Below are 14,941 nucleotides of genomic sequence, written 5' to 3'. Positions count from 1 at the left end.
CCCAGAGAGATGGCTCCCTTCTCAGAACCACTTACTGAACATCGTCTCCAACTTGACTAAGCAACAGACAAAGTTATCAAAGTCCACGCCCAGTGATTCGTCAGCATAACGTGCCACCACCACTTGGTGCAACTTGTTGTCCAGTTTGAAGCCTAAAAAGGTAGAAATGGGAGTGTTAAACCAGCTTGAAAGAAACGGAGGCCTTCTCTGCCTTAATGAGGTTCAGCATAAGAGTCAAGGCCAGAAAAAACAGTTCAATATTCACTGCACCCCAGGGGGTGGGGGGTGGGGTAAGAGAATAGGGCACAGGACCATCTTTGGCTGATTATATTGGTCTAAGATTGCGCCTATATTTACCACACAGATGTTGCCAAATGTCCTTCCTGATTTTTTTTAAGAAAAGGAATGCTGAAGGAGAATTTTAGCTCTCAAGTCACAGAATATTGTTTTCCACCCACGTGCAGTTCTGATGAATGCTGCCAAATCCAAAGCTGTTCCAGTAGGGGTATGGCACTAGAAACTAAAGGCCGAACTGCTTCCACACAGGAAGTCTGAGAAGAAAGACCATCACTCCTCCTCAGATGGCATTGTTTAGTGGTTCTGTGTTCAGATTCTGAGAAATGAATTCTGCCCCCCACCTGGGCAAAAAAAAGCCCTGGATAGCGATTAGAAAATAATGCTATTGTAGGAGACTGGTATGGATTCAGACTACATAGCACAGTCACAATGTCAGGGTCTGCAGCCGATAAGGATCCCAGCAACCCACCACCAAAGTGTTTGGAAACATCCCCTTCCATGCTTACCACATGTTTCCAAAGCCAGGCGCATCTCATAAGAGCTCATAGTGCCTGACTTGTCCAGGTCATGCTGGCGAAAGACATTCTGTCATGATAGAGAAAGAAGATGATGCTGAGGTTCTGCTTCCTCCACACACACTCTCTTGCCATCCTTAAGCCCCTTCCTCCCACCGAAGGTTCTGTTGAGCACATCTCTCTCTCTCTCTCTCTCTCTCTCTCTCTCTCTCTCTCACACACACACACACACACACACACACAAGCCAAGTCTGCTTCTCTTACCAGCCAGGTCCTAATCTTGTTCCACAAAATCTGAAACTCCACAAGGCCCAGGCGAGCACTGCCATCTTTCTGAAGAGCAGAAGAGTCAAGGGAAGACATTAAGTGCAAAAAGGAGGACTTCTAATCCCAAAGTATTGGGGAGCGAGTTGAATAGAGGAGGAAGGTGTAAGCTCATTAACTGCTCAACATGGCAGAAGATAGAAACAAGAAGCCTAGAGATAATGTTGGCTGGATTCCAGGTTCACCTCACCCACCCTTGTCTTCCAGTTGGACACAAGACAGCCTAATGCTTTTGCAGTTATCAGTACCACACGTCTGCCACCTTGGAGCGGCTGCACTTCTGAACTGCTCTGTACAATAGAATGAAACACTCTATTTAAGCGAGAATAGCAGGGAAAGGTATGCACAGCTAGGAATCGTGCACTAGGCCACAATGATATTGAGTGAATGAGATATACACACATACTTTCACTTCCAAAAAATAAAGAGGGGGAACGTGAAATGAAAAGTGAAGTAGAAGAGAGGGGAAAGAAAATTTACATAATGATAGTGTTCTATTTTAGCAAGAAAGGGCTAGCAACAGAAAATATTTCTCCATATTTTTCATTCCAGTACTGAAAAAACAAGGCCCATCTACATCTAGTGAGGATTTTAAAAGGATTTCAAGAAAAAAGAATGTGGCAACAACAGAAGAGATGGACATATGTTGGCAACAGGAGCGGGAAACCTGATTTTTAAAAAATGTATTAAATTAAATTAATTAAGTTTTATTTGTACAGTGGTACCTTGGGTTACGAACTTAATTCGTTCCAGAGGTCCGTTCTTAACCCGAAACTGTTCTTAACCTGAGGTGCGCTTTCGCTAATGGGGACGCCTGCTGCTGCCGGTGCGCGATTTCTGTTCTCATCCTGGGGCAAAGTTCTCAACCCGAGGTACTACTTCCGGGTTAGCGGAGTTTGTAACCCAAAGTGTTTGTAACCCGACGTACCACTGTATTAATTTGGATAACTAATAAAAATTATTTGGAAAAGAAAGATAAAATAAGGCCCATCTCATGGTACATTTATCTTGTTGGCTGAATGCTCCCAAGATCTTGACACATTGAAGTGTCTAATGTAAGCAGACAACTGCCTCCAAAGCACAGCTCACAACACACACACTAATTACACACGTGTATGAAGAGGGGAATTGCAACAAAATACAGTGGCCTAATACACTTCTGTGAGCAGTGCGACCATGAATAAGCCAGAGAATCTGCATGACCTTCAACTAACACAGATCGGCTCCCACAATATCCAAACAATTGCAAGTTACAATAAGTCTCTGGCCTGCTATAGGGCTAGGACAAACTATACACAGAGGCTGCACAATTGCAAGCAACTGCCTGTCTACAACTAAGAGGAATAAAGAGGCAACTACCTCAAAAGTTGTCCTACTCTGCATTCGTAAATGATGAACACATCATGAGGCCACAGGGGCTCCCTTCACATAGGTAATGGTATACACAACTCCCATCCCTGACCAGAAGCCATGCTGGCAGGAGCTGATGGAAGCTGTAGTACAATATCTAAAGGGAACCATGTTAGCATCTAAGAGGCTGTTCTCTCCCTCCTCACATCTACTTGGGAGAAAACAAATCACAATTCCTTACTTTTTGGTGTTTCCAAATCAGTAAGCTAAGCACAAATCTTGGGTTTTGGGGAATGAAATGAAGCATGATCCCTGGTGCAGACTTAAATGAAGTCAGGGATAACCATTAACTACAGCTTATTGTGATGTGCAAACTTGGTCAGTAGGTTTAGGCTATTAAGCTTCATACAATAACACTCCCCCCCCCTCGCAAAACTACCTTTGCCTGTAGTTCTATGCTATGAGTAGATTTGTATCCTTGCCCCACTTTCTTTGACCAAGATAACCCTCCCCATTTCTCCCTTCTCAGCAGAAAGGATACATCCATCAGGTTGACCATGTTACGGCAAGAATCCATGCTGAACCCATCCGTCTTCAGATCTTTGTCTGGCCGAGGGAGGAAAGAGACACACTGTTATTACACTTGGATGGGATGTTCAGAGATATCCACAGCATAGGCCAGGAGTCTGAATAAGAAGCACTTACGTCTGGCAATGACTCTGTTCAGAATGGTTCGGAGCTCAAAGACGCTGATTTCCATGTCCTGGAGGAAGGGAGAGAAGGCAGATCATTAAAAGAGCATTTAATGGCTCAGAGATTGTCTGGGGTCCAAAAGCAGCTCACTCCTAACTCCTCAGGCTCTGATCCCACCTCGGGCAGCCTATCAATGCACAGGGATGAATGGATCACTCTATCTACAATCCATGTTGATTTCACATACATGTCTATTCATAAGTTCACTGTGCCCTGCTTCTACACCAATCTGCAATTCTGTGTTGTTGTTTTTATCTACAGCAAAATTAATATTTAAATATGTATTTTATTCCAAAATATATATTTAAATGCATTTTGCATCAATAAATGGGTTACTAAACATACAAAACAGATTTATTTACATGTTTTGGTACACGTTTTTTGAGCCAAGAATGGCATCACAAAATTCAGAGTAGTGTGAAATCAGAAAGGCAATTGCTTTCTGATTTGAAACTCAGTCCCAGATTTGAAACTCAGTTTGTATCAGAATTCAGAAACTAAATTCTTCAAGCATCCCTAGTATTAAGGGATGGTTCTGGACAACATCAAGAAAGGCCAAGTCACTGAAGTAGTCATGGAAATTTGTCCGGACTATGAGCCCTTCAGCCTCAAATTCATATTCCAATGAACTATTGCCATCTTCCTCCAGAGATCACAAGCATGCTTCTGTTCAATGATATTTATCTATTGTGCTTCCCCTCAACTTTTCCTCCATTCTCCAAGTTCTATGTGCATGCCTCTGTCACCCTCATTTTATCTCTACAATACCCCTGTGAGGTAGATGAGGTTGAAGGAAGGAGACTTTGGGGCATCCCTCAGAGAGGTCTCTGATCCAAGTGAAGTCCTCTTTCCACGGTGAACAGGCTCCTTCGACACCTTCTCACTTCCACATTGTCAAAGCCACTGGTGCTACTTTACCTGCTCGTTGCACACAACAACTGAAGGGGGAAGAAACTGACAGGAATGCTGAGTCACAGTACCTACCTCTCCTGCAAGCTGCCGGAACATGTTCTTGAAGTTTTCGTCCACATCATCCTCAGATATCTCTTCCTGAGGAAACAAAAACCAGGACCAGCAGGTGAAGCACTGCTCTGACTACCTAATTTTCCCTCTAGCTATCTTCAAAAACCACTGACAGCATCTTACACACTCCCATCATTAAATGCTATCTTCTCACTTTCCATCAGCTGGCTTTCTCCCTTCCCTTAATTCTCCATGCTTCATCCCATCCTGTTTTAACCAACAAGGATGATTTAAAATGTAGCTTTAAGAAGGAGGAACATTGGCGTGAAGGGACATTAGCCAAATGTTCAACAAAGTATTTTATTATGTGCAGGTGATTTATACAGTAACCCAAGACTATATCACTGCAACATGCTTTATGGGGAGCTGTCCTTGGGACTCATCTCAAAGCTTGATCTAGAGCAGATTGCTGCAGCTAGATGGATAATGGGAAAAGGCAGGGTTAAGAGACCTGCATTGGCTTCCCCTTTCCTACCAGGCCAGGTTGAAGGTGTTTGTACTGGCGTACGAAGTCCTGAGCAACTAAAGCCCAGGATACCTTAAGAACAGCCTTGCCCCATTATGTCCCAAGCCAATTACAGAGATCACCCCCCATGGACCAAAGTATTATTTATTTATTGCTTTCCTAGCCCAACTTTGGTGCTTAAGGTGGCATACATCGCTCCCCCTCTCCTCATTTAATCCCCACAACAACCTTGTGGGGTAGGCTGAAAGGTCACCCACTGAGTTTCACGGCCAAGTGGGAATTCGAACACTGCTCTCCCAGCTCCTAATCCAACACTGGAGTCGTGCCTTGAATGTAGCGAGCCAACTCTATGGAACTCCCTTGCACTAGAAATCATACAGGCATTGTTTCTGCTAAGCTTCCCACACTTGGTGAGAACCATTTTGTTCCAGGAGGCATTTGACCATGAATACTTGTTTTGGTATTATCACCTTTGATGTTTTAAATTTTGTACACTTTATTGTTTTCACTTTTTGTAAACTGCTTTAAGACCCAAATACAGTGAAATGTGCAGAAAAAACACACACACACACACACACACATACACACACGAATTAAAAAAGAGGGAGGTTTGACACTTAAAACTGCCTGTTTTGGGTTGGAGTGTTACCTCATCAGGCAGATCTGCGCTGATCTCCTCATCCAGCTCCCTGGAGAAGAAAGAACACTGTTAGGAAAGCCTCTAGTTCTGAGAAGATGGAGGAGGGCCTGGCAGAAGGGCAAGAGATATGATAGGACACATCTCCACTTTGACTGTCCCCATTCAAGAGAGCAGTACCTCGGGTTAAGTACTTAATTCGTTCTGGAGGTCCGTTCTTAACCTGAAACTGTTCTTAACCTGAAGCACCACTTTAGCTAATGGGGCCTCCTGCTGCTGCCGCGCCGCCGGAGCACAATTTCTGTTCTCATCCTGAAGCAAAGTTCTTAACCCGAGGTACTATTTCTGGGTTAGCGGAGTCTGTAACCTGAAGCGTATGTAACCCGAGGTACCACTGTATCTGGAAGTTTGCTGTGCAGCTCACTCAGGCAGCAAAACATGGAAAGCCACTGTGAGGATAAAGACATTGGGTGGAATACAAGTAGGGTCTATTCCTCAACCAGCTTTTGAGTCTTTTGTCCAACATCTAGAGCTCAGATGAATATATTCTGCTGCTCAGTGCCTTCCTTTTCTTAACCCCCCAAAAGTCAACTGGCATCCAAGCTAATTTACAGAAACGCAGCTGAGTCTGGAGGAAAGCTCATACACCCCTTACAAAGACCTAGGAGATGATAGTAGCTCACACCGAAGGCATGGACTCACTCTGTGTCTGACTGCTTCTCCGTGAAGACGCGCAGGATGAAGTCTGCTTCCTGGTGAGGCTCAAAGGTGGAGGGCACGATGATGTATTCGCCTGGGGGCAGGCGGATGTGGTTGCTCACCTCCCGCAGGTTGATAAAGGTCTCTGAGCGTGCCCGAGACTGGTTCCTCAGGAAGAATTCCTTCTTCAGGTGAATACTCTGGCAGCCCTGGTTCTGGGACAGGAAACAGTTCAGGTATATTATACAGGGTGGCAAAGGGGCAGCCCCCTCCTTCATCTGATGACAACGGCCTAGGCATCACATGCCTATCTAGAAACATACACTCACACCATGCATTTAAAGCACTACAATCCCACTTTAAAGTCTCGTGAAGGCATCTGGCAAACCCATCTAAAATCATGCAACCACCGCACATTTACTGATTTTGCTTAATTTGTTGATGCATCCAGTGCAGAATTGGACCCCCCCTTTCTAGCTTAGAACCTATACAGCCTGGACCATTTGGTCTGCAGCCATCAAAGAGCTGTGCACAACATTATGGGTCTCTTTGCATCAAGCAGGAGGAAGGTACACGTTTCAGATTCCATCCAGAATAGGGAACAGCACTCTGTGGCCTCAACCCATTTCATTCTCACACACAATTCAGTAATGGGGTTTCGTTGGCTCAGGGCATACCTCCTCAGGAACCTGCACAGAGAGAGAAAGCAGGCAAAGGTTAGGAATGCGCTCCTATTAAGTGATGATGCTCAAAAGGGCACACCAGGAAGCCACGTGGGGTTACCTCATAGACTGCAAAGCCAATGGTGTGCATGTCTTCCCCAGCTTTACGTGCTTTCCGCCGGTGCTTTTGCATCAAGGCCACTAAGAAGCTGCAAGCCAATTCATTGTCGTCTGGGTCGTCATCCTCTTCCAAGAGCTTGATTTTGAACTGGGGGTTAATCCAGAATGTAGCTGCAAGGGGGGGAGGGAAGATGGTGCACAATCTTGTGTTTGTTTTGTACTGGTGTGTAGTGACTGTATACCTAGATTAACTGTTTGAGTTTGCTACGAGTCAATAAAAGCCTCTGACTGGTCAAATAACTAGCCTCACAATATACTACAAGGTTTTCAAGATTTGAAAGCAACCAGTATTCATCTTGATTTCCTACTTCTTCCTATCTTTCCTCATCTATTTCTTTTTTTAAGAAACTACAGTGGTAACCCAAGGTAGTTTTCCACAACTAAGGCATCCAGAGAGGAGGACATCAGGCTACAAATCATGGCTCAAGCAGAGGCTCCAGGATGATGAATTTATATATCACACCTCTGCAGAATGTGGGAGTCACTTTACTAGTCCATCAGCACCAAAGAGGGCGGACAAAGAATAGGCAGCAGCTGTTACCTGGGTGGTTCCTGCAGCCTCCTGCTGTACTGCCTCGGCGCCAGGTGCCCTCAAAGAGGGTGGTATGCCATCTGCTCATGTCATCCTTGGTCAGAGCGTCGGGGGTGAGGTTGCAGATCTCCAGCCTGGAAAACTCACGTAGAAAGTCTCGAAAAGACATCCTGCAGGGACAAAAAGATATGTTGAAGTCACAGGGCAGAGAGGAGAATCAGGCAGGGCAAGCGCAACGCTGCTCGAATGCTTAAAGATCCTTGAAGCCAAAAGAAAACACTTTCCACACCTACTCTTTAAACAGCTTTGGGGTACAAACAGAAAGGAGCTATGGTTGTTTTGTTCTGTTGTTTTTTTTTTTTTTAAGAGGAAATTAATTGGCATCAAACACTTCTGCATATCCCACTGCAGAATTAGGAATTATTGGGGGTATCTGCATGTCTCTCTGTGTGTACACACCAGGAACAAACAGTGCCACAAGTCTCAGGACTCACCAGAATTCACCATCTTCCATTCTCAGCTGCAGTTCTTCCCTCTGATCGGGGTCCACTTCGTTCCACTCAGAAGAGCTAAGATAGCAACAGAAAGATAGTTATGCTGTGCGTCCTCCTCATGTTGTGTCAGTTTGCATTTCTTAGTACAGAAAGTATTGATCTGATGTGTGGAGATCTTTCCTATTATAATTAATTCAAGAGGGTTCTTGAAGCTTCTCTGTGTGAAAGAAACAAGCAGAAGGTTCATGATGTTTGGGTTATTCCTTCAGAAAAGCCGAGTACAGCTGGTTTAAACTGGTTCTGTTATCTCTTCTTCAGGGTCATGCTGGCTATAATAAGAGGCCAGAAGGAGCCTGGGTTTCAAGTATTCTTTCTGTCTCTTTTCCTTCTGGTGTGGTGTTCTGTACACAGTGTGCTCAGTGTTAAGGTTTAGACTTATTATAAGTTATTGTAAGTTTAAGTTAAGTCTGCTGCAACTGGATTTCTTATGGACAGTGTTAAGTTTTTAACTATACATTGGAATCTACTCTGGATCAGTATTGAGTAGAATTTTAGTGACATGTTGCTCCTTCCAGTTTTATCTGGTAGCAGGAAAGGACTGTGGTAGAGCCCATGCTTTGCATTCAAAAAGTCCCACGTTCAATTCTCCCTCCTGTCTGGAACCCTGGAGAGCTGCTTCCAGTCAGTGTAGACAATTCTAAGTTAAACAGTCCATTGATCTGACTCTATTAGGCAGCTACCCATGACCCTAACCTGATGTTTCATTCCAGCTCATGGATGAACAGATTCAATAATAATAATAATAATAATAATAATAATAATAATAAACTTTTATAAGTATCCCGCCTTCCCTGGGCTCAGGGTGGCTAACATCAAATATATAACACTGGTATAAAATCAAACAATAATCAAATTACCTCCTAAAAACAAGTCAGGATCAAATTAAAATCTAATTAGATGGCTAATTAGATCAAAAAGCACTGCGTTAGAAAGGAGATGGAAATTCTACCTGTGATGGCTTAATTGCACATGCAGATCATCACCTGATGTTCGAGTGATGGCACATGCATTTGCGAAACATTTTTTTAAGTGTCACCCGGATGCATCCTAAATGGGATCGCTATCAGATGTCACAGTTGGGCACGGCATCTACTAATGTCACTGCAGGAACACGTCCAACCCACCTATCACTCCAGGCTCCAGTCCACTCCACTTGACCCCAGGGATTCCTTATCCGAATGAGCGCTTCCTGTCGGCCACGATAGTCCACCTGTCAAAGTTAAGGTATTAAGACAACCGACACACATGGCTAAAGCCCTTGAATTGGTCTCCACAGCCCCCTGAAGAGAAACTCACATTCTTCAATCCTGTGACGCTATAGGCATGGCCCTTCACCAGTTTCTTGAAGGTAATGGCTTCCATGTCAAATGCACTTGTGATCTGTAGAAAGAGGATATATGGCACTGGTCAAAAGGCTTAACCCTCCCCTCTCTCCAAAAGGCAACAGACTAAAATGGCTGCTAAACACAATGTACCAGCAGCAGTTCATAGCTTGGTGTTGGTTCCTGTATATCCTAGTTGCCTCAGGCAAAAGTTGATGCACAATGTTGAAGAGGCTGTGAACTCTTACAAGCCTGTTCATTTCAGAAGGATGCAAAAGTCATGCAGTAACGCTGTGGGCATTACAGCATCTACATCAAGAGGTGCTCAGTTTCCATAGGTTCCATAGGAAATGGGCCCTTTAGTGGGTGTAGGCTTTGACTTCTGGAAAACTGTTATTTGGAAACTTGACAGAGAACTATGGGTGAAACATCACTGGGAGTGCTGACGGCATCCAGGTTGATTTCTTTACTTTTTCAACAAGAGAAGACCAGCTCTTCACATTTGAAGGAAACATTCTATAGCAGGGATGGGGAACCTCCAGCCCCCCAGTTCTTGTTAGGACTACAACTCCCATCATCACTGGCCACACCAGCTGGCCTGATGGGAATTGGAAATCAACATTATCTGGAGGGCCGCAGCTTCACCCATCCCCATTTTACAACACAAAGCTATTCCATAGATTAGCTGCAAGCTATTCACCCACTGGCCACTTGTATTATTCAGAATACACAAACAGTGAAAAGTAAATGTTCTGATAATGTACAGATTAGTTCTGGCCCACTAGATCATAGTGTATATATATATGGAATGTAGCCCTCATTCATTTTTCTGGCTTACTTGGCACTGCTTTTCTCCACAACAGTAGGGAGTGTGAGGGGGGATGACTTATTACAACTCACAAATGGACATTTATAGAAGGTCACCCTGTGGACAATGTGTGAGCAGGCATGCAGGGCAATAAGAGTGGGTATGGAGAAAGGAAAAGCTGTTGCGTAGGATGCTTGGCTCAGAGGCATTCCTCCTTCACAACTTGGCACCATTCCATTTCTCTTGCTTAGACTGGTGTGCACTTGTGTGTGGTCACCAATGTTGTTTTTCTCTCCTCGCATTTTAAAAACACAGGAGTAATTAAAAGATGTGTGTTTGGCAAACATCCCAGACAATGCTCAGTCAAGCATGGATCTCAGACCAGCAGCTGACTAATTTGCACATAACAAGACTATTCATATGCCCCCGTTTTTCACGTCATTGTTTTCTAACTTTTAAAAGAACTCAACTAAAGACTAAAAGAAAATGGCAACCTGAACTGTACTGTATTTGCCTGAAACAGGGTGGTTGTCCGTACACTTTCCTAACACAAGGGGGCACCAACCAAATGTCTCTTGCTACAGATGAACATGTGAAGTAGAACTTCACAGCCAAACAGAGACTTGAGTTAACATTTGGGCCTATTCTACTGTTCTATTCTGACAGGTTTCCATTGACCGAATCCCTGGCCTCAGAACAAATATCAGATCCAGATTAGGGAAGCCAGATCTCCCTCTGCTGCCCCACTTTGATTCCACATCTGGAACATCCCACAAGCTCCCTCTTTGGGGCACTGCTTACATCAATGGAGCAGCCAAGCAGGGATCCCCTCTCAAGAGCCTTGGAAATGATCCTGCACAAGTCGCGAGGCGGCTTCTTGAGATCGTACATCTCTGCCACGCCACCTGTGAAGTCCTCAAAGCCCTCTGTGGTGCTGCCCCCCGACAGGGCCTCATAAGAGCCGTTCAGCCTGTATGGCAAAGAGAATTGGCGGTTAGTAGCCTAGCCTTAAACCTGGCCTCCTGGAAACCGGAAGGCCCAGTTACAGAGGGTGGTGAGTTGAAGAACAACGGAAACAAATCCAAACCAGGGCTTGCTGGGAAAAAACACACAAAAGGGCATAACCTGTGCTGAGGCAGCACTCACTTGGCATAAGCTTTTTCCAGCAGAGCACTCCAGAACTCCTGGCACTCCGCTGAGTGCACAAACACTAGCTCTCCATCCTTGGTTGGCAGCCGATCGTCAATCACTACATCCACCCATTCACCAAACTGCCAGATCTGAAGAATAAGAAGTCGGAGAATAATAATGAGGTAAGGCAGAGTAACATAGCAAGATGGTCCATCACTCCATCTATTAATAATAATAATAATAATAATAATAATAATAATAACAACAACAAGAACAACAACTCCATTTATATCCTGCTCTTCCTCCTGAAGAAGCCTGCACCTTGGGTACTGCAGCATTGAGAATGGTGCTCAGGCTCAATAGGCTCCACCACTAAACTGGAAGAGGACTACACCACCTTAGTAAAATATATATTGCCTGGCAGTGGCTTTCCAAGGTCTTAGATGTTCTTCCCCAGCTCTACCTGGAGATGCCAGGGCTTGAACTGATGATGGTTTGCATCCAAAGCATGTACTCTACCACTGAGCTATGAGCTTTGCTGATTGGGTTGAGGTAATGGGACAGTAGACATTAGGTTTGAACAGGGCAACTATCCCCTTCAGGAATAACTCCACTTCTTAGCCAAGGCTTCCTCTGTTTGCAGCTTTACGTTTTCTATAGCTTAGGGTCCCATCCACCTGTGAGACAGGCTTTCCTTAGAAGCACTTTCTGTGGGAAAGATGAGCCTTACCTGGAAGTGAAAGATGCCCGCATAGTCCTCCTGAAAGCTTTGTCCATGGGGTACAACCCTGTGCAAAAGTTCCTCATTGAGAGTCAAGGAACCAATAGCAGCTAGCAACCAGCAGTCACCTGATAAATAAGGAAATAGATGTCAACTCAGGCTGCATTCAGATGTGGGGATTGCTGAACCAGTTTTCCTGGTTACACTTTTGTCCCAGTTTCTGACATTCCTTTTACACTGAATTGCTAGCTGAATTATGGAACAGTGGCTTTTTGACTGACTGCCAGGTCACACTAAATTCCACTCACTCCCATAAGCATAGCGGTACACAAAAGCAGACAGCAGACATGTTCCCACAATCCCACCCTTTATGCTCATGTGTACTACGATTCCCTCACGATAATGGCAGGAAAGAGTAGTTATGTTGGCATACCACCCCAAATTTCATCCTCCAATTCCCCCCCCCCCAAGTTAATGGTCTTGCAAACAGATTTTCCCTGGAAGAAATTAATAGGGGAATGACCACTAAACTTCCACTGCACTTCCAGAAGTGGCTTTTATGTTATGTGAAAGATCACATAAACTTTGCCGGGGGTCGGGCGACGACGAGGGGGAAGGAATGAAGTGCTGTCAGAATGCAGCCTCAGTTTCCCAGTGGACCTGGATTCCTAATATCCTTATTTATTCTCTAGGTTTTCAGTATCAGCAAATTCCTCATCATCTGAAATCACCAGAAAACTTGGAATATCCTTACTTGCTCTTAAGATTCATTTATGGTGCCTCCAGCTCCCCTCTCAATCCAAGGGATAAACACACATTACTCACCCAGAGCCCCCTGGCAGATATCTGTCCTTGTAGCACCTCCAACGATAAATTGAGGGTCATCCACAATTTCCTGCAAAGAGGAAAGAAAAATGGAATATAAACTGTGGCTGGGTTCTTCAGAATACTCGTACACACATAGTGGGAGCACTGAATACACAACATGAATGCAACGTCCTTAAACGGAGACAGGCAAAGACTGTTATGGCTCAGATCCATATTGTGTTCCTTTCTCCCACTTCAGTGCTGCTCTTCTTTTTAGTATCTCCTGCTCTCTCTGACCTCCCTGCTCTGGTTTCTTGGGTTATGGGTTGGTCTAAATGTATTCTGGAGAGTTTAAGAGCACACACACAAATCTTCGGATTCTTGCAACTTTCTTTTCCTTTATTTTACTGTGCATGTGAGAAATGAATACAATGCACAAGTTCTTTGTTGAGGAGCTATTTTTGCAGTGCTTTACATAAAAAGTTGAAGTGCCATAACAAAAAAGGAGAATGGTTTTTTTTTTTTTTTACAAAAACAAAAACCAGCAGAATCTAGAAACCAAATCTAACACATTCAATGAAGTATTCTGTTACTTGTGAAAGCTTCTGGTGTTAAAGGGAGACTCTATGTTGGAACATCTCCTGGTTCAGTTTGGCACTGAAGTACAGTAATGAATGGTTGGCATCAGAGTTCAGTTGAGCAGGCAGCTGCTATTGCCCAGACCATTTAAAGCACAGGTGGCCAGTTCAGGCAGATGCTGGCAATCTAATGCTGATAATACATTTTTGAGCCATACACTATGACTGTGTTTTGTGGTGCCCTATTTTCTGACCAGAAATCATTAGTTTTAACTTTCGTTTCGGGGAAATCCTTGATATTTGCAAGTGTTCACACATTTTAAAATTATATTTCTGTGGTGTGGGGATTAACAGATGGGCAACGGAAGCAGAACCTGCAAAACCTTATGGCTGCAAGGAGGTTTATACTTCAAGGCTGGAAGCATAAACACCCACCACTCATCCTGAATATCTCATTGCTCTTTCTACATGTGAACAAGTAGACATGTGGATTGCTTATATTAATATACATGTTTAAGTCAAGATTCATTGTCTTAAAAAGATTAATGTGAGCAGACAATGTTTTCTTCTTGCTGAATACCACCTATAATCTCAAACAAGCTTTACTCAGGGTAGACCCATTGAAATCAATGGGCCCAACATAATCATGTTCATTAATTTGTACTCTGAAAAAAACTTAGTTGAATACACTCTCATCTATCCATTCGGGCTTGGGGAGAGGGGGAGAGAGAGCTGGCTAACCTGTGGCCCTCCAGATGCTACAATTCCCATCAGTTCCAGCCAGCATGACCTATGGTCAGAGATGATGGAAACAATAGTCTATCAACATAAGGAGTGTACCAAGTTTATAATAAATACCGTATTTTTCAATGTATAAGACAATTTTTGCTTAAAACTTTTAGTCAAAAATTGGGGGCTGTCTTATACCCAGATGGTGAATGTACAGGGGTTCAGGGTTGAGTACAGGCTGCCTGGACTCGGGTTCAAGCTCGGACTCTGGTGCAGATGGTCTGGGCAGGGTTTGGGCTCTGACTCTCGTGGCCCAGGCTTGGGTTCGGGCTCTGGCCCAATTTCTAAATTTTGGGTTCCAAAAAATAGGAGTCATCTTGGGGGCATCTTATACACACAAAAATACAGTATGCAGGCCAGCATTTTTGTCACCTTATAATAGATGGGGAATGTGAGACAGCAGCTTGTTTAAGGCTGTGAGTCCACAGCTGACTGGATATCATCATCTATGATTTGGTTTGCACCAGCTTGTGCAGATCTCATATGCTTGTATCAAAGGATTTCTTCCTATGCCCTTTTACGGTCTACTTTTTCCTCACCAAGAACCAGGCCATACCAAAGCTTAGAGGGAGACTTTGCATATAAATGTTGCTACATACCCCAAACCTTGAAGCAAAATGGATAATCCTATTCAACTAAATAATGGCTCCAAAACATGGGCCTGTGCCATAGATACACAGGAAGCTGCTGGGAACTCTAGAGAGTTCTATTGTAGTGAATATTCAAGTGTGGAAATTGGTTGTCTGGCATTTCTCCACCCCTTTTGCAGACTAGGCGGTCTTCTGCAAGCTCA

General features: G+C 44.1%; 1 protein-coding gene across 3 annotated transcripts in view; it reads right to left on the bottom strand.

Moving 5' to 3' along the window:
- The window catches only part of CAPN11 (calpain 11), a 31,896-nt gene that overhangs the window by 4,988 nt on the left and 11,967 nt on the right, over positions 1-14,941 (bottom strand). For all 3 annotated transcript variants that reach the window (XM_080997545.1, XM_080997546.1, XM_080997547.1), the window contains 18 exons: positions 12,800-12,869; positions 11,984-12,102; positions 11,269-11,402; positions 10,924-11,092; positions 9,289-9,372; positions 9,117-9,202; positions 7,933-8,007; positions 7,448-7,608; positions 6,848-7,017; positions 6,742-6,753; positions 6,068-6,279; positions 5,378-5,417; positions 4,224-4,289; positions 3,192-3,249; positions 3,028-3,092; positions 1,077-1,145; positions 804-882; positions 36-152 (listed from right to left, as the gene is read on the bottom strand). In XM_080997545.1, coding sequence (XP_080853671.1) covers positions 36-152; positions 804-882; positions 1,077-1,145; positions 3,028-3,092; positions 3,192-3,249; positions 4,224-4,289; positions 5,378-5,417; positions 6,068-6,279; positions 6,742-6,753; positions 6,848-7,017; positions 7,448-7,608; positions 7,933-8,007; positions 9,117-9,202; positions 9,289-9,372; positions 10,924-11,092; positions 11,269-11,402; positions 11,984-12,102; positions 12,800-12,869 — 1,786 coding nt within the window. The remainder of the gene's footprint in view (positions 1-35; positions 153-803; positions 883-1,076; positions 1,146-3,027; positions 3,093-3,191; positions 3,250-4,223; positions 4,290-5,377; positions 5,418-6,067; positions 6,280-6,741; positions 6,754-6,847; positions 7,018-7,447; positions 7,609-7,932; positions 8,008-9,116; positions 9,203-9,288; positions 9,373-10,923; positions 11,093-11,268; positions 11,403-11,983; positions 12,103-12,799; positions 12,870-14,941) is intronic.

Source organism: Podarcis pityusensis, assembly GCF_964106645.2.
Source record: "Podarcis pityusensis genome assembly, chromosome: 3".
Taxonomy (NCBI): Eukaryota; Metazoa; Chordata; class Lepidosauria; order Squamata; family Lacertidae; genus Podarcis; species Podarcis pityusensis.
The sequence above is the reverse complement of the archived record's forward strand: the minus strand, read 5'-3'. Positions and strand labels throughout refer to the sequence as shown.